Below are 18,618 nucleotides of genomic sequence, written 5' to 3' on the forward strand. Positions count from 1 at the left end.
TACAAAAATTAGCCAGGTGTGGTGGTGGGCACCTGTAATCCCAGCTACGTGGGAGGCTGAGGGAGGAGAATCTCTTGAATCCAGGCAGCAGAGAGGTTGCATTGAGCCAAGATCACACCACTGCACTCCAGCCTGGGCAACAAAGCAAGATTTCGTCTCAAAAAAAAAAAAAAAAAAAAAGAACATATTAAGTGGTAAGATGACAGGTGCCTTCCATTAGATAGTTTAATACACCAATGACTTTCCCTTATATTATTCCTGTGTAGCAAATGAGAAAACTGCGGCTCAGGAGCATAAGTTATTTCAACACGGCTAGTAAAAAGCAGAGGTAGAGCCCTGATTGAGAAAGAGAAATCATTCCCAATGCATAGACTACTGACAGGTTATTTATTATTGAATTATTCTGCATATCACCTTCTTCTTCTTTTTTTTTTTTTTTTGAGACAGAGTCTTGTTCTGTTGTCCAGGCTGGAGTACAATGGTGTGATCTTGGCTCACTGCAGTCTCCACCTCCTGGGTTCAAGTGATTCTCCTGCCTCAGTCTCCTGAGTACCTGGGATTCCAGGTGCCCGCCACCACACCCAGCTAATTTTTGTATTTTTAGTAGAGACAGGGTTTTGCCACGTTGGCCAGGCTGGTCTCGAACTCCAGACCTCAGGTGATCCACCTGCCTCAGCCTCCCAAGGTGCTAGAATTAGAGGTGTGAGCCTATCGGATACTCCATAGGTAGTCTGGTTACCAAGAAAGAGTCATGGTGATCAAATTTTTTTGAAAAAAAATACTTGTCATGCATGGACACCAAACCATTCTTTTCAGCAGATTATTGGAGTGATATGTATAATAATGTGGTATGCATTGGGGATATAGCTGTGAGCAAGACACACTTGATCCATGCCCTCGAGGACCTTTGGTCTAGCCATCTAGTTCAGTAGTTGGCAGACTTTTTCTGTAAAAGATCAGGCAGTGAATATTTTAGGGTTTGCAGGCCCTGTGGTCTTGGTTGCAAATACTGAATTCTGCCATTGTGATGCAAAAGTAGCCACAGACACTATGTAAATAAGTGAGTGTGGCTATGTTCTAATAAAACTTCCTTACAAAAACAGTCAGTGGACTTGATTTGGCCTGCAGATTGTAATTTGCCAACTCTTTCTGGTTCATTTGTTTCTTGGTCTCTGTCTCTCTTTCTTGCTCTTGTATTCACAGCAGCAATTTTCATAAAGAGTCCCATTGATTGATTTGTTACAGTTATGTAAGGTAAGATAGTGGAAAAACTGAATCTTGTACTACTGATAAAAGCTAGCTCTTGTATTTTCTTTTACTCTTTTATCCAGGACATATTATTTCCTTACATCGAAAAAAATGTTAAAGAGTATCTGCAGACACATTGGGAAGAAGAGGAGTGCCAGCAGGATGTCAGTCTTTTGAGGAAACAGGTTGGGACATTTCTATCTTACATTCCCAAGTGTCTTAGAAATGAGGGTACCTGGAGATTTAGAATATGCTCTGAGCATATTGTAAACTAAGTGCCCTGGTTTGATAGGGGATGGAGGCTGCGGTGACTTAGTGAGTTGCCTGCTTAGGAATTCACAGTACAATTAAAGGCTGGTTCATGTTTGTTGTTTCTAGAGTTGCTCTTTTTTTTTTTTGAGATGGAGTCTCACTTTGTCGCCCAGGCCGGAGTATGGTAGTGCCAACTTAGCTCACTGCAACCTCTGCTTCCTAGGTTCATGAGATTCTCCTGCCTCAGCCTCCCGAGTAGCTGGGACTACAGGTGCCCACTACCATGCCCAGCTAATTTTTTGTATTTTTAGTAGAGATTGGGTTTCACCATATTGGACAGGTTGGTCTAGAACTCATGACCTCAAGTGATCCACCCTCCTCAGCCTTCCAAAGTGCTGGGATTGCACCATGCCCAGCACACCCAGAAAAGACTTAGGTTTGCAAATACATGATATTTTTATGCAGTTTAAATAGCTCTAGAAAAAAGCGACTCTAGGCCAGGCGCGGTGGTTCACGCCTGTAATCCCAGCACTTTGGGAGGCCAAGGTGGGTGGATCACTCAAGGTCAGCAGTTCAAGGCCAACCTGGCCAAAATGGTGAAACCCTGCCTCTACTAAAAATACAAAAAAATTAGCTGGACGCGGTGGCGGGCACCTATATCCCAGCTCCTTAGGAGGCTGAGGCAGGAGAATCGCTTGAACCTGGGAGGCGAAGGTTGTGGTGAGCCTCGATGGCCACTGCACTCCAGCCTGGGCTACAGAGCAAGACTACGTCTCAAAATAAAAAAAAGTCCGTTCTGGGTAGAATGCAAATGGTTTTGAGCAGTCTCTATATTATTTCATTAATATCTCTGTATTAGTCTGTTTTCATATTGCTGTAAAGAAATACCTGAGACTGGGCAATTTTTAAGAAAAGAGGTTTAATTGGCTCACAGGTCTACAGGCTATACAGGAAACACAGCAGCATCTGCTTCTGGGGAGGCCTAAGGAAGCTTCTAATCATGATGGAAGGCAGAGGGGGAGCAGGTGTATCACGTGGTCAAAGTCAGGAACAAGAGAGTGAGGGGGGAGGCGCTACACACTTCAAAACAACCAGAACTCATTATCTCAAGGACAGCATCAAGGGGGATGGTACTAAATAAACCATTCATGAGAAATCCACCCCATTGATCAGTCACCTCCCACTAGGCCTCACCTCCAACATTGAAGATTACATTTCAATGTGCAGTTTAGGTGGGGACACACATCCAAGCTATGTCATTCTCCAAATGACAATACCTCATCATTTTGCACTCCCTCCTGCCTCACTGCAAGCCCCTGCTGCCCCCTCTACAGTGCTCCCCACACCTACACTCCCCCTCCAGACTGCTCTCCCCAGCTCCCTCTGGCCCAGCCCTCATACCTGCTTTCGTCTCCTGTGCCTTGTTCTGCTCTCTTCTCCCAAGTCATCAGGCCGTCTTTTCGTTCCACATTGTGTGCTATGGAACTCCTGCTCTGTTGTTTTTCTTTAAAATTGCTTCAGTGACAAAGATCTTACATGGTCTACAGAGCTAACTCACTGGCGGTTATTTTCTAATTAGTTTCTATGTTGGATACTGTGGAATGCCCTCTGTAGATGTTTTACTGTTAGGAATTGAGATTGGAAATATAGTGACGTCCTTTGGGCATGGAATATTTGGGTTTGTTGAATTTTCTGGATAACTCAGGGTTAATCTGAAATACAGTAAGTCCTTCCATAATGTTTTTAGGTTCTTGGAAACTGACTTTAAGTGAAATGACACTTAAATTTCAATATTCAGTTTTAAACCAACTATAACAAAACCAATTTTTTTTTCACATAAATGTTGTTAACAAAATGATGTTGAAGGAAATGACATTATTTGAGAAGGTCATGTCACTTGAAGTCACAGGTTCTAAGACCCTATGATGATGTTAAATGAGGACTTACTGTACTTTCCTCCCTTACCTTTTTTTTGTTGTTGAAACATACATACATAGTCCCCCATTATTGTGTATATATATGTATATATGTATCTTTAGAAATTGGATTCCATTGTCACAAAGTCATTGTTCTAAATTGCTATTAGGATTTTTGCAAGATATGAGAGATTACAGGAGACTGAATGTGAACCAACCTTATTACTTCACTAGCTTCTTTTCACTGAATCCCAGGCATAAACTAATTTATGAAATTTTCCTTGTTTCTTTCTCAGTTAGTTAAAGTGCAGAGAAAATGATCAGATTGAGTTAAAGTCCTGGTTTGTTGATCCCAGTAGTGAATCAACAAATCAAGTCTTACTCTATCATTATGTGCTCTCTCTTCTCACATACAACATGGCTCTCAGTTTAAATTTCAGCTTTTAGCAAAAGGAAAGGCAATGTAAGTTTATTAATCCAGGTTCTTTTAGGAATCATTTTTATCAGTTCCAAAGTATATGATGTTTCAATTTGCAGCCATACTAGGGCTAATGATGGAGAAAGTTGTTCTGCTGGGGTTTTGGGTCTCGTTTTAAATGATCCTTTTTTGAATAAGCAAAAAACAAACATCATGTTGTTTCTGACTTAAAGGCTGAAGAGGACGCCCACCTGGATGGGGCTGTTCCTATCCCTGCAGCGTCTGGGAGTGGAGTGGATGATCTGCAACAGATGATCCAGGCCGTGGTAGATAATGTGTGCTGGCAGATGTCCCTGGATCGAAAGACCACTGCACTCAAACAGCTGCAGGGCCACATGTGGAGGGCGGCATTCACAGCTGGGCTCATGAAAGCAGAGTATGTGCGCGAGTCAGCCTAAACATTTCACCAGTCCCAAATCCAAACATGTTTTTCACTAGTCCTCTCTTCCCAGTGTAAGTCACATGATTTGTAAAATAGATAAAAATCCACACACATTCTTTTTAGGCTAACAAGTGAGTTTTGTTTCATTTTTTAAAAACTGGGCTAAAACATTTCAGCTGACTAGATTACCTGCACCTGCCTCTCTGGTCTTGTGGGTTGGTTGAAGGGCTTTTAGTCTCCGTTTAAAACAGCTTCCTAGAAAATGGTGACTTCCTTGAACTAAGTCATATTTGATTCTTAGTACACAAGTGACAGCTCTGTTGGGTTGCTTCCCTGGACTGTTAGTTACCTGCTTTTTGCTCTATGAGACATAGGAAATTTTGTGCCCTATAAGTAACATTGAGGTTACTCAGAGGATGTCCTCACTATCACATTCTTCTTTGCTTTTTTGAGTAACTTCGACAGATTCTTTGAGTCTTGGTTATGGAGTTCCTGATAGCAATCTGACTGAGGAGACTTTTGAGTATTATACTACTGATAAAGTCTTGATTGATTCACACAGGGTCCCACTCTCTTACCCAGGCTGGAGTGCAGTGACATGATCATGGCTCACTGCAGCCTTGACCTCCCCTAGCTCAGGTGATCCTCCCACCTCTACCTTCCAAGTAGCTGGGACTGGGCATGTGCCACCTAGTGCCTAGCTAATTTTTGTATTTTTGTAGAGATGGGGTTTTACCATGTTGCCCAGGCTGGTCTCAAACTTTTGGGCTTTAGTGATCTGCCTGCTTTGGCCTCCCAAAGTGCTGGGGTTACAGGCATGAGCCACCATACCTGGCCTATTTTTTTTTTTTTTTAAGAGCTGGGGTTTTGCTCTGTGATCCACACTGGAGTGCAGTGGTGCCATTATAGTTCACTGTAGCCTTGAACTCCCGGACTTCAAGTGATCCTCCCACCTCAGCCTACTGATTAACCAGGTCTACAGGCAATACCCACCATACGTGGCTAAACAACTTTTTTGTAGAGGTGTGGTCTTGCTATGTTGTCCATACCATATCGCTGAGAAATTGTTTGTTTTTTTGTTTTTGATTATGCTTTGAGACAGAGTCTTGCTCTGTTACCCAGGCCAGAGTGCAGTGGCACAATCTCAGCTCACTGCAACCTCCGCCTCCTGGGTTTAAGTGATTCTTCTGTCTCAGCCTCCAGAGTAGCTGGGATTACAGGTGTGTGCTACCATGCCCGGATAATTTTTGTATTTTTAGTAGAGATGGGGTTTATTGACAAGGCTGGTCTTGAATTCCTGACCTCAAGTGGTCCACCTGCCTCAGCTTCCCAAAGTGCTAGGATTACAAGCATGAGCCACCACTCCCGGCCTATTTTTGTTTTTGGTGACAGAGTCTCACTCTGTTGTCCAGGATGGAGTGCATGCTGCAATCTTAGCTCACTGCAACTTCCACTTCCCAGGTTCAAGCAGTTCTTGTACCTCAGCTTCCTGAGCAGCTGGGAGTACAGGTGCATGCCACCCCACCTGGCTAATTTTTTGTATTTTAGTAGAGACATGGTTCACCATGTTGCCCAGGGTGGTCTTGAGCTCCTCAGCTCAGGGCAGTCCACCTGCCTTGGCCTCCCAACGTGCTAGGATTACAGGCATGAGCCACCATGCCCAGCCTGCTGAGAAATTCTAATAAGACTTTGCCTCTAAGGATTTTAGGCCACTGCCTGTTGTAAACCCTAAGATCCAAGAGTGTTTCCAGCTGCCTATATTTCTTTTATATTTCTGTCAAATGAGATGTCATCTTTACGTATTTTACAAGGAACTTCTACTTTTTAAAGTATGGACTGGAATTGCAGGATATGCCAATGATCTGGGAATATCAGCCAGGTTCACTTCGTACAGCACTCAAAAAAGTGGAGACAGGAGACTGTGTACCCAGTAGTTAGCCCTCACTTCTCTTAGTCTTGGTTCCTTAATTATACAACTAACTGCTGAAGACAGGAAAAATCCTGCCTCTATGAATGCAAACTAGTACTCAGAATAATATAATTTGTGCACTGGTTTTGAATACATTGATCTCTTTCCTTCAATTAGTGCATCATATTAAGCATGTTAATACATATAAAGCAGAAGACTCCTCTGACATTTTCCAGATAATCTTTTAAAGATGACTGGTTCTACAACCCAGGTTCCTTGTGCTTATGTTTTCATCTTTTTCCTGTGATGTTAATTTCCTCCATGAATATGGAAGACACTGTAGAATTGGTAAAAGAGACAGAGTGTCAGGTGTCAGAAAAAGACACCTTTTGCTGACTGGTTAATGTGAGATGGTACAAGTCTCAACTGATTTGTTATGTACTTTTTTCCTCATATAGTAAAATGTTGTTTTCTTGTTCTCGAGAAATGCAGGCCAGGTGCAGTGGCTCACGCCTGTAATCACACACTTTGGGAGGCTGAAGTGGGTGGATCTCTTGAGTCCAGCAGTTTGAGACCTGCCTGGGCGACATGACAAAACCCATCTCTACAAAACATTAAAAAAAAATTAGCTGGGCATGGTAGTGCATGGCTGTAGTCCCAGCTACCCAGGAGACCGAGGTGGGAGAATCACTCAAGCCCAGGAGGTGGAGGTTGCAGACAGCCGAGATCACACCACTGCACTCCAGCCTAGGCAACAGAGCAAGACCCTGTCTCAGGGGGGAAAAAAAAAAGTAATTTCATTTTCTAGCTAATCATAAGTATATAGCTTTGAGCTTTCAAATTTTGTTTTGATTGTTTTGGGTGCAGATCTTTTTAAAAGCATTTCCATGCTTTCTTAAAGCACAGTGGACATGAGTTAACCTTTTCTTGTCATGAAGAACATCAAAGATTATATTATTGCTGTTCGCTTTTTTGAGTTCCTTGGGCATTTAAAAAACACTTTCCCATTTCATCCTTTTATCTATAATCCCTTTTTACTGTCACTAGTGGCTGTTCAAAACTATCATTTTTTCCACATAGACGGTTGCTTCTAATCTGCTCTGAGCCTGGGACTCTAGCAGCACATTTATTAGAACTGCAGGAGTTTGTAGTCTCAGGGAGCTGCTTCTCAGGTACCATTTGGGCACAAATAGAGAATCATGGCATCTATTTTGACAAGTTTTCATCTGGCTAGATGAGGTGTTCCTGTATTTTAACTTGGTGGTCTTCCCTCTAGGTTCTTTGCAGATGTAGTTCCAGCAGTCAGGAAATGGAGAGAGGCCGGAATGAAGGTGTACATCTATTCTTCGGGGAGTGTGGAGGCACAGAAACTGTTATTTGGGCATTCTACAGAGGGGGATATTCTTGAGGTAGGTTACTTAGTTTACTTGGTTTTTTGATGTAATCAAAGCATGAAATAATGACTGTTAAAGGAAAACTAATGGAAACTCATGGAATACTTTTTTTTTTGGGTTGTTTAAAATTAGGTAAGAATAAAATAATCATTTTTAATTATACTGTATTTATAGTTTCTTCTATATAAGGTTGTTATGTAAAGTTTATTCTGTGTTTTGAAAAATAAAAGCGGTTAGGATGCAAAATAGGATTGTGCACAGTCCCGAGAAATATATAAAGACTTTCTGAATATAGCAGAGGGCAAGGTCCACTCATTTGTTTCTGGTTCTTTGAAGAGATACAGATTTTATTTCAGAAGAAACAGCATTATTATAGGAGAACCAGGCACATTTTAAAATTTAGTGATAAGGTCACCTGTTACATTTCATGTACATGAGAAAATACTTGAAAGCCTCTCTGTGTCAGCCCTGCGCCCCCTGGAGGATGGGGTGATCAATGAAAGAAGCGACTACATTTAGGGTTTTAAAAAGAAGTGCTGATTAGCTGAATATAGACCAGACTTCCAGTAGGTAACTTGGAATATAAACCGAACTTACAGTAGGTAACTTGGCCAGATACTTTTTTAAAATAAATATTTATTTTAACTTACAATAGGTAACTTAAATATAGACCGAAGTTACAGTTTTAGCTTCCAATAGGTAACTTGATTATAGACCGAACTTACAATAGATTACTTACAATAGGTAACTTGGCCAGATAATTTTTAAAATAAATATTTATTGAGCCCCTACCATGTGCAAAGAACACTTTAGCTTTGGAGGTTGTCATATTCTAATTTTAGTATTTTCCTACTTTCTGTCTTATTTTTAAATCAGATGTTAAATAATGAAACCCTTAAATCCTTGGTGACTGTTCTTTTAATACAGAGACAACTTTTCTCACAATCATGACAGGACAAAAGCACCTACTGAGTTCACTAATAAAAATTTTACTCTCTAGTTACCCAGTGAGGCAAACTGAGAGGAAAAGAAAATATGCAAAATCAATCTTAACTTAAAAAAAAAGCAACCCTAAAATTACTTTAATTTTTTTTTTTTTGTAGCGTCCCATTGGCCAACCCCAGTTTGTCTTTGAGTGCTTACTATGCTTCTTTTTAGTTTGTGAAAAGATCACATCTTAGTAACCGACCCTAAATATGGACTTATTTTAATTACCGTTGGTTAAATTAGTAAGTTACAAATTTGACTCCAGTTGTTTCCAAGAGGGCAGATGTAGGAGGGAGATCCCATAAGCACCGAGGCAGGAGCAAAAGGCTCAGCCTATTTCCATATAAATAATGAAGAAGAAAGTAACTAGAAACATAACTGTAGTAGTTATTAGTTATTCATATGTGACCTTAGTTATTCATAGGACATCTTAATTCTTTTAGTAATGCCTCTCAGGTCGGAAGTGTGAACCTGGGGTGACATTGTGAAATGAATGACACTAAGGCAAGATGCCTTAGGCCCTCTGTCACGCCCACATAAGGGCTGCTGGAGGGCGCCTTGGCTGTGCGACAGCGCCCACGCCGTGAAAGCGCCTGCTGCTTAGCCAGGTAGAGAAGGAGACATCCAAAATGGCCTAGACATCTCCTTCCTGGGGAAGTTTGGAGAAAACTCCACTTCTCCAAGCTCCTGTGGTAAGGCCTGACGACTGTCAGGCAGACCCGCAAACATTGGGGGCTTAACTGTCTCTATGTGATGCTGTGCATCAGCGGTCACATTCCATGTCTTCTCTCATGTCCTGGTTCTGCACCTGGTTCCTTTTTTCTTAAAAAAGATAATCAGTAATAGTAATATAAATCTTAATGTTTTAGTTCTTTCTTAATAAGTATGGAAAAAGTGCTGATGCATTATGCTCCTGACCTCGCTTCGGGTGCCAAAAATTCCTAAGCCCCTACCTAAATAACACGTGATGTACTTAACCCTATCACTTCCATGCCCTATCTACCCTGCCCCCAGTCTCCGACCACCAAGGCCATGCCCTACCTACCCTTTCCCCAAATTTGCAACTCAATAAAAGTAAAAGTGTCGCAGCATTCAGGGCTACTGCTGGTCTCCGCAATTTGGGTAGCAGTGGACCCCTGGGCCCCAGACTTTCTTTTCTCGATCTCTGTGTCTTATGCCTTTTATTTCTACAGTTTCTCATCTCTGCACCAGCCGAGAGGGGCTCACAAACCCTGTAGGGCTGGGCCGTGCAGGCAGAGATGTAGACGAGCCCTTGGGTAGAATTTCAAATGTTTTAATTAGAAAACGAAAATTTCTAGTAAGTAAAATAATAGCTTATTCATGAAGCAGGTTAGAGAAATTTTTTCATCATAAGATTAAAGGGCAGTGTTCAGAATCTTTCATTAGGAGTAAAATTCAATCCAGTAAGTAGTTCAAGTACAAATCATGTTTTAAAGGTAGGATGTAGGGCATGTTTGTTTTAAACTGTTTCAGATGTAAAATGAATGCTATTGAAAACCAGGTAGATTATAAAATGACCTTGTGTATATTGAGCTGATAGTTTTCTTTTTTCAAATGTTTGTTGCTATAAAATCTTTATTTTCACTTTTTGTAGCCTTCATAAAGTTCCCTGTTAAGTATATTTTCAGTAAATACTGAGCAAATGAAGTCACTGTGATTATCATGTATTCAGAGAAAAGGCATGAGGGGCACTGCAAGTGTATTTGTATTGCCAGTCTTTCCCCTTCTCTTTGTTCAGCTTGTTGATGGTCACTTTGATACCAAGATTGGACGCAAAGTGGAGAGTGAAAGTTATCGAAAGATTGCAGACAGCATTGGGTGCTCAACCAACAACATTTTGTTTCTGACAGATGTTACTCGAGGTGAGTAATAGATTTCTAACATTATTTATTTCAGAATATGAACTGAACCTGGCACTACAAACACATTGCCTCTTTAAAGAAAGTTTATGTGGGGATCCTTGAAAAATAAAATAATTTTACATAAAGAAACAGTTTCTGGTTCAAGTTTGCGTTTGAATTCAAAACAAAACAGTGAAGCCAGGCATGGTGGCTCATGCCTGTAATCCCAGTGCTTTTGTGGGCTCAGGCAGGAGGATTGCTTGAACCCAGGAGTTTGAGACTAACCTGGGCAACAATGTAAGACCCCTGTCTCTACAAAAAATTCAAAAAGTTAGCTGAGTGAGGTGACTCACTCCTGTGGTCCTGACTGCTTGAGAGGCTGAGGCAGGAGGATCAGTTGAGCCCAGGAAGTCAAGGCTGCAGTGAGCTCTGTTTGCACCATTGCACTCCAGCCTGGATGACAGCGAAAGACTGTCTCAAAAAAGAATAAACCAACTGACCCACCTCCCACTCTGGGAGTTGTGTATGGGGAATTGGCATTGAAAAGACTAACTCTTCTCGTTTAACTCCTTATCCATGATTTCCCACCCGTCACTATGTACACACACATACACATTATGACACAGGAAATTAACAAAGGAAGACTTAAAGGTGTCGTCATGGGAAGGAGCATGCAGGCAGGGGTATGAGAATAAGGGGCGGTTAGTTGACAGTAAAGTCACTGTAGACCTGCATCAAATGCAGCTAACAATAGTGAGGTCAGCTGTATATACCCAGCCAAAAGAGAGAGAGAGAGAGAGAGAGAGAGCTGTAATTAGTTTAAGCAATTTTGATCATCGTTCCAATTGATGCACTTCCCCATGGTGAGTAGGTGACTCACCCCTGCCTTCCCTCCGATGGTCTTTGTTCCCCAGGAGCATCTGAGGGTTGTGAATCTTTGGCTTTGTTGTGCATGATTCACTTTAGAGTCATATGTACTCAGCATGACCCTCTTTACAGTACAGTAGCATATATATAACTTTATGGGTTGAATTCACAAAACAGTGTATACCATACTTTATTGGTAATATAAATTATTTCAAGAGTAGGTTTTTTTGTTTGTTTTTTGTAGACAGGGTTTCGCTCTGTCGCCCAGGCTGGAGTGCAGTGGTACAATGTCGGCTCACTGCAACCTCTGCCTCCCGGGTTCAAGCAATTACAGGTGTGCACCACTACCCCTGGCTAATTTGGTTTTTATTTTTTGTTAGAGATGGGGTTTCGCCATGTTGGCCAGGCTGGTCTTGAACTCCTAACCTCAAGTGATCTGCCTGTCTCCGCCTCCCAAAGTGCTAGGATCACAGGTGTGAGCCACTGTGCCCGGCCTTCAAGAGTAGTTTTGATCAAATGGAAAACACATACTCCAGCATCTGCCTAAGAATGTGTGTCCTCTAGAGAATTACAGAAGGAGAAAGTAGTAAATGAGGAAAGAGGAAGCAGGTGAAAGGTCAAGGGTGCTGGAGGAAGGTAGCCTCTGCAATTCTTACTGAAAAGCCCCTGGTTGGTAAGGCTTTCCCTTGGCTCCAGCACAGTCATTCTCCTTAGAGTTTGTATATCACCCACTGAGCCTGCTTTTAGTGTGTTTATAATTTTGCTTGTATTTGAGGGCAGTTCTACATACTTGTGTTTTTTCCATTCTGCCTTGGATTGCAAGTTTCTCTGGGACTGAAATCATACCTTCTGTTTACCCCTAGAACAGGGCTTTGTGTACTCTGCACCTGCTCTTGACAAACTGTGTCTGTGAAAGCAGGCTGGGGAAGGGGATTAGGGAAAAGGGGCAGAGGGGACGAGGATGCTTTTTTGCTTAGCTCCATGTGACTCCTGGGCCTCTTGGTGGCAGCCTCTGCAGTCTGTAGGAAAGAGTCCTCTCTCCAGCCCTGCCTATCTGTTATAGAACTAAAGTTACTCCTGAGATTTTCAGAGATAGGGCCCAAAGGAAAATCCAGGCTTCTGGTAAGGGTGCCTTATCTGAGGTAGTGTGTTTGAGCTGTTCTTTCTCTCCTGCTGACCCTTGAGCTTTGCTTTATTGAGATAGGCAAGAGTTGTAGGTATGTAAGCAGGTACTAATTTGCTAAGCTGCTTTAAAAAAGTTAATCAGCATAGGTCATCTAATACCTAAAAAGTTTTAATAACTTTTTCCAAAGAAATAGAGGTAGAACAGGCTTAATTTTACCTGACATACAATAGACATTCAGTGATTTTTAATATCTTTTTTAAATTCCAGCCCTTGCTTAATCTAGACTGGAATTTATTTATTTATTTTTTTATTTTATTTTATTTTATGTTTGGTATTTTTAGTAGAGATGGGGTTTCTCCATGTTGGTCAGGCTGGTCTCAAACTTGCAACTTCAGGTGATCCACCCACCTTGGCCTCCCAAAGTGTTGGGATTACAGGCGTGAGCCACCGCACCCGGCCATTTTTATTATTTATTATTTTTTTTATTTTTTGAGACAGAGTCTTGCTCTGTCACCTAGGCTGGAGTGCAGTGGCATGCTCGGCTTACTGCAACCTCTGTTTTCTGGGTTCAAGCAATTCTCCTGCCTCAGCCTCCCAAGTAGCTGGGATTACAGGCACATACCACCACAGCTAATTTTTATATTTTTAGTAGAGACGAGGTTTCACCATATTGGCCAGGCTAGTCTTGAACTCCTGACCTCAGGTGATCTGCCCATCTTGGCCTCCCAAAGTGCTGGGATTACAGGTGTGAGGCACTGCGCCTGGCCTGGAATTTTAGATATTAATTGACGAGATTTGAAAACTTAGCAGATTTTGTTTTTGATGATGCTTTGAGACAGAGTCACAATGCTTTTGTCCAAGCATTTCTACAAACTGTCAGCTCATTTTTTTTCTACTTTCTAGAAAGCTTTATGTTTACATATCTGATTGTACTGGAAGAATGACTGACAGATGCACAGATACAGTGCTTCAAGGTTCACTGTGTAACAACTAGGAGCCAGGTCATGTGAAATGTACTGTCAAGGAGCATTAGCCTCAGCAACAACCATTTCACCTGGCCTCTACTTTGAACTTAATGTCAATGTTTGCCTGTCATTTTTCTGTATAGAAACATTTTCCTGATTTGAAGCTTCAGTATACCCTTGAGTGATTTTAGGGGGCTTAGAGTGGTAGGGTGGGGAGTTTATTTTACTATCAATGAAGGGTAGGTATATGTCATGAGTTTCTGTGAAGAACGATAATTTGAAAACCTTTTACTATGTTTCTGTTCTTATGGAAAGGAAATAGGCCGTGTTCTGGTGAGTTTAGCTGGCTTAATCTGTGAATTGTTTTTCTTTAATCATTCAGGTGGTTGCAGATGAAAGTCTGTAGTTTGCCTTATATTTAATTTCCCTTGCACTTTGGATGGTAAATTTCTGCAGGCTTAGAATTAAGGGTCTGCTTTGTGGCTAGTGCTCCGCTCAAAGCCAGCCAATTCTGGGATTAAATGCACAGTTCAATTTGTGATCTCCGACTTTTGCTCTATCTCCATATTAAGAATTAAAAGCCCTGCCCTAAGACCACTTAGTTTCTTCATATTCATGTCTTTAGCCACTTATTTTGTATTTGGCTTCACATAGTACATCTATAATTTTGGATCTTTATCTTTTCACTTAAGCCTTTTCCTCAGTTGCAGTTGTAGAAGTTATTCCTAATTTTGGAGAATAGAAATAATCCCTAAATTGGCTTCAAAATGAAATTGGCTCCTTTTGATTCTCCGTAAGGCAGTTTTATTCGTGCCCTTCATCTTCTGCTGGCCCCACACATGCTTAGGCAGTGGGGCCAGAATATGGGTCATCTGCAGCTGGCATGAGGCAGGGAGCTACCTGCCTGCTTGCTCTTTTCTCTCTCTCTGGTCCTGTTTTGGTACCACGTGTCTAGACTTCCACTGCTGAGGCATAATGAAAAACTAAGTTAATACCTCAAATACTGGCCGGGCACAGTGGCTTACACCTGTAATCCAAGCACTTTGGGAAGCCAAGGCGGGTGCATCATTTGAGGTCAGGAGTTCAAGACCAACCTGGCCAACATGGTGAAACCCTGTGTCTACTAAAAATATGAAAATTAGCCAGGCAGTAGTGGCGCATCCCTGTAGTCCCAGCTACTCTCAGGGGACTGATGCAGGAGAATTGCTTGAGCTGGGAAGGCAGAGGTTGTGGGGAGCTGAGATCATGCCATTGCACTCCACCCTGAGCGACAGAGAGACCCCGTCTCAAAAAATAAAATAAAATCCCAAATAATACCCAAGTATGAAAGAGAGAGCTGACTTTTTCCCCTTGGAAGAAAGGAAAAGAAAAGGATCCAGGGGTTTGAGTCAATAAATATTAAAGTGTCTCAGTGTTATGCCAATAGAGCAGATTGATGCTTAGGGACAAAACTTGCCCTGCGGTGAATTAGATATAAGAAGCCTGAATAGGAACGGCCACTTACAGTGTCAAGTCCCATGTGGATTGTGATGGCTCAACTTAGTCAAATTCCTGGGTTGCCAGTCACAATGAAAACTTTGCTCGGGGCAGTCAGGCTAGGAAGTAGGGGTGAGTGGAGGGTAGCTGCCTTTCTCCAATGGCATCTGCAGAGGTGGTCTGAAGAAGGCAGTCCCACACAGAGGGAAGAGTCGTGAGTACTGTTGGCTCTGGGAAGGTGACAGGCTGTTTCACAGGCAGAACAGAAAATAGGCACTTGAGGAGGTGGGTGGGTGGAAGAAATAGTTCAACCCTAGTGTGTCTCCTGGGAACTTAACTCTCTCAGCACTACTGCCCTTCAGTTAATCTATTCAGGTGCTGTGACTCTTTTCCAAAGGTTGAGAAACTATTGGGGATTACTTTTATACCAAACCTGAATTCCACAGAACATATTTCAGATTTCTTACCTGTTTCGTTCTAGGTAAGAGCCAATATTTGGGCTGATTAGACCATGGGATTCCTTTTGTCCCTTATCTTCTTTTTCTTTTTCTTTTTTGATACAGGGTCTCATTCTGTCATCTACGCTGGAGTGCAGTAGCGTGATCTCGGCTCACTGCAGCCTTGACCTCCTGGGCTCAAGCAACCCTCCCACCTAAGCACTCCTGAGTAGCGGGGACTATAGACACACACCACCATGCCCAGCTAATTTTTGTATTTTTTGTAGAGATAGAGTTTTGCCACGTTGCCCAGGCTGGTCTCAAACTTCTGGACTCAGCCTGGAGTTCAAGTGAATTCCTAGATCCGCCTGCCTCAGCCTCCCAAAGTGCTGAGATTGTAGTTGTGAGCCACCATGCCCAGCCCCATGTCATCTTCATTGGAATTACCACCAGCCTGCCCTTTGGGAAGCAGCTCAGTTCTCGGTAGGACTGATGGGAGGAAGTAGAGGAAAGTTGTAGGACAGAACATGGCTCCATCCTTCTGCATTCACAAGTACTTAATAAAGCTCAGAAGTGCAGGATACACTGCCGTTTTCTTCTGCCAAGTACCGTTATGTATTTTTAAAAAATTTTATGGAAAAATTAAAACATTTATAGAAGAGATAATAATCTAGTCAACCCCAGGGTGCCATCTTCTAGTTTCAACAGTTATCAAATCGGGTCCGAATTCATTTCTTCCAACCCCACATCCCCCTGCTGACTTTGATGCAAATCTCAGACATCATTTTTTGGTGCTTCTGACACACACATCCTTTGATTTTCACAGAGGCCAGTGCTGCCGAGGAAGCAGATGTGCACGTAGCTGTGGTGGTGAGACCGGGCAACGCAGGATTGACAGATGATGAGAAGACTTACTACAGCCTCATCACATCTTTCAGCGAACTATACCTGCCTTCCTCAACCTAGAGGAGGGTTGCCAAGGCAGACCACCCTTCCCCACAGAGTTGTCCCTGTAGTGGCTAGTTTTATTCTAATGGTAAAAGTAACTTACTTAAAAAAAATATATATGTATACACATATGTATGCAAGTATATATATATGTGTATGCTCAAATTAACTTCCACAGGTACATGAGTGAAAGAAGTCTCAGTTCAGTGAACACAAAACTTATGTAAAGATGCTTTATGTGTAGAAATTGTTTGAAATCATACTCTAACCCTTACTGAGGGCAAAGTGTAGTTGATAGAAGAAACTGCTAAATACCTATCTAATGTGCTATGTTTATCAAGTTGTGTACTAAAATGGAAAGCTAGTTTTCAGAAATTATTCAGAAGCCTTATTTTAAAAAGGAAATATTTCAAAGACTTATTTCTAATAATAATTCATTGTCCCTGTTTGTGTTTAGAAGATTTTAACAGCTGTATTTCATATTTTCCTCCTTATATCTATCAAAGATGAAAGTGTTTCTGCTCCAAAAGAGCAAAATTGGGAAAGAAAACTTACTTGAGTCTTGGTCAAACAAGTGTCTTTTACTTAAGAAGAAGCTTGGGTAATCACTCTGACACCCACAGCAAGCAGCTGCCTTACCAGTGAAAAAGGTGCACTGATGTAACAGCTAAGACAGAGATGTGGTTCCTAATGTTCAGCAGAACAGCTCTCATCCCGCCGGGTGTTACATTATAGATTTTATAGTTGCCTTTCTAACTATTTAGCAAAGTTTGAGAATATGTTAATTGCTATTTACTATTTAAAAAGTTTTACTGAAATCATTCCGTAAGATTTAAGATGAGCCCTAATATGTAAGATTTTCCTCTGGAATGGATGTGAAAAATGTAAATTTTATAACAGCAGTATTTATCCTCGTTTAATTCTAATAGGATGTCTTGTTAATTTCATGTTGTGATTAATAAAAGCATTTTCTTCTTCACTCAGTTTTATATAGTTCTTGAACTCTAGCCACATGCACCATAGCAAAAGAGAAACTGAAAAACAGAAACATTTAGCATTTACCTTAATCCTTTATGATGTGTGTGTTTTAATGGCATGCCAGCGGCAATTCATTGGTTATTATTTGAGTTATGTATACATATAAGGTTACTATTCCATTTGGATAGTAAGCATGCAGGATATGAGTGGAGTTCCTTACATTTTTGAGAATCTTAAGTTTGAGGTCTATACGATAATGAAGGAGGGAGTTATTCTCCTAACTAATCAAGAAAAACTAATGAATCCTGGAGTAGTAATTTTAGAAATGCTTTGAATAAGGAAAAAGAAGTCTTAGAACTATGAGAGGACAGGGGATATAAAAGATTTTATGTTGATAATTTTGATCTAGTAGCTAATTAAGAAATCTAAGGACTGAAAATATATGAGTAAAAAAGAAAGGAAATGAGTTTAGGTAATCTTAGAAATGGGAATAATTTGTAAATGATAAAACCACAAATGATAATAAAAGGATGAACTTAATACATTTTTGGGAAAGCTCATAGGCAGACAACAGAAAGGGGTATATCTTAATGATACTTAAAGGAGTAGTTGGAAAAGGAAGAAATGAGAAAAGAGTAGGCACTAGGATCTGGATTAGAAAGGAATTGAGCGGAAAGGAAGGCACGCAGCATCTAGCCAGCAGAGGATCTAGGTGGAGAGGCATTTTACTGCCCATGTACACTGAGTAAGGAGGACAGAAAATAAATCAATTTCAGGAATTAAGAGAAAGTTGAAATATCAGATTCATTTTGTCAAAGTAAGGGAAAAATTAGGTGAGTGGAATCATTTTTAGATCCTGAGAAACCGGTTCACAAATATGATGGAGAAAGAAGAATTTGAAACATAAAGTAGATTGGTAAGAGGAAAAATACCTATCTAAGAATGTGAGTGGTGATACACGATGTATACATTTATTAAAACACCACAATGTACTCCATAAATATGCACAGTTATTATGTGTCACTAAATTTTTTTAATGCAAATAGCTAGAAGGTGAATTCAGATGAATTTATAGTCCTTATGAGGGGAGGGAAAAAACAAATCCTGGAACTTCCAAAAAGAGGACAAAGGCACTAAATTTTCTCAGCCTCTTGTTTGCAGAGAAACGGGACAAAGTCCTCTTAAAGTTGTGTCTCTCTTTATTCCTGTTTATTAATCCAGATCTACTTCTGTTGTTCTCTTTCCTACAATGGCACTGATTTTCAATCTTGGGTCAAAGCCCAAGTTGGTTTTTTAGAAGAGAAGCCCTTGACAGAAGATTCCCTAATCTTACCAATATTCCCGGAGTAGCAGAGCTTCCTTTTGGTTTTCTGGAAAGCTGGTTTTATTTGCT

The 18,618-nt window shown here is 41.1% G+C and overlaps 1 protein-coding gene across 2 annotated transcripts in view; it reads left to right on the plus strand.

Moving 5' to 3' along the window:
- Positions 1-17,226, plus strand: part of ENOPH1 (enolase-phosphatase 1) — a 32,629-nt gene extending 15,403 nt beyond the window's left edge. For both annotated transcript variants that reach the window (XM_012446982.2, XM_012446983.2), the window contains exons 2-6: positions 1,332-1,433; positions 4,068-4,270; positions 7,462-7,594; positions 10,326-10,449; positions 16,126-17,226. In XM_012446982.2, the coding sequence (XP_012302405.1) occupies positions 1,332-1,433; positions 4,068-4,270; positions 7,462-7,594; positions 10,326-10,449; positions 16,126-16,265 (702 nt within the window). In that variant the 3' untranslated portion in view covers positions 16,266-17,226. The remainder of the gene's footprint in view (positions 1-1,331; positions 1,434-4,067; positions 4,271-7,461; positions 7,595-10,325; positions 10,450-16,125) is intronic.
- Positions 17,227-18,618: the final 1,392 nt, after the last annotated feature.

This window comes from Aotus nancymaae, unplaced genomic scaffold, assembly GCF_030222135.1.
Source record: "Aotus nancymaae isolate 86718 unplaced genomic scaffold, 86718_ANA_hifiasm-v0.15.2.pri h1tg000006l, whole genome shotgun sequence".
Lineage (NCBI taxonomy): Eukaryota > Metazoa > Chordata > Mammalia > Primates > Aotidae > Aotus > Aotus nancymaae.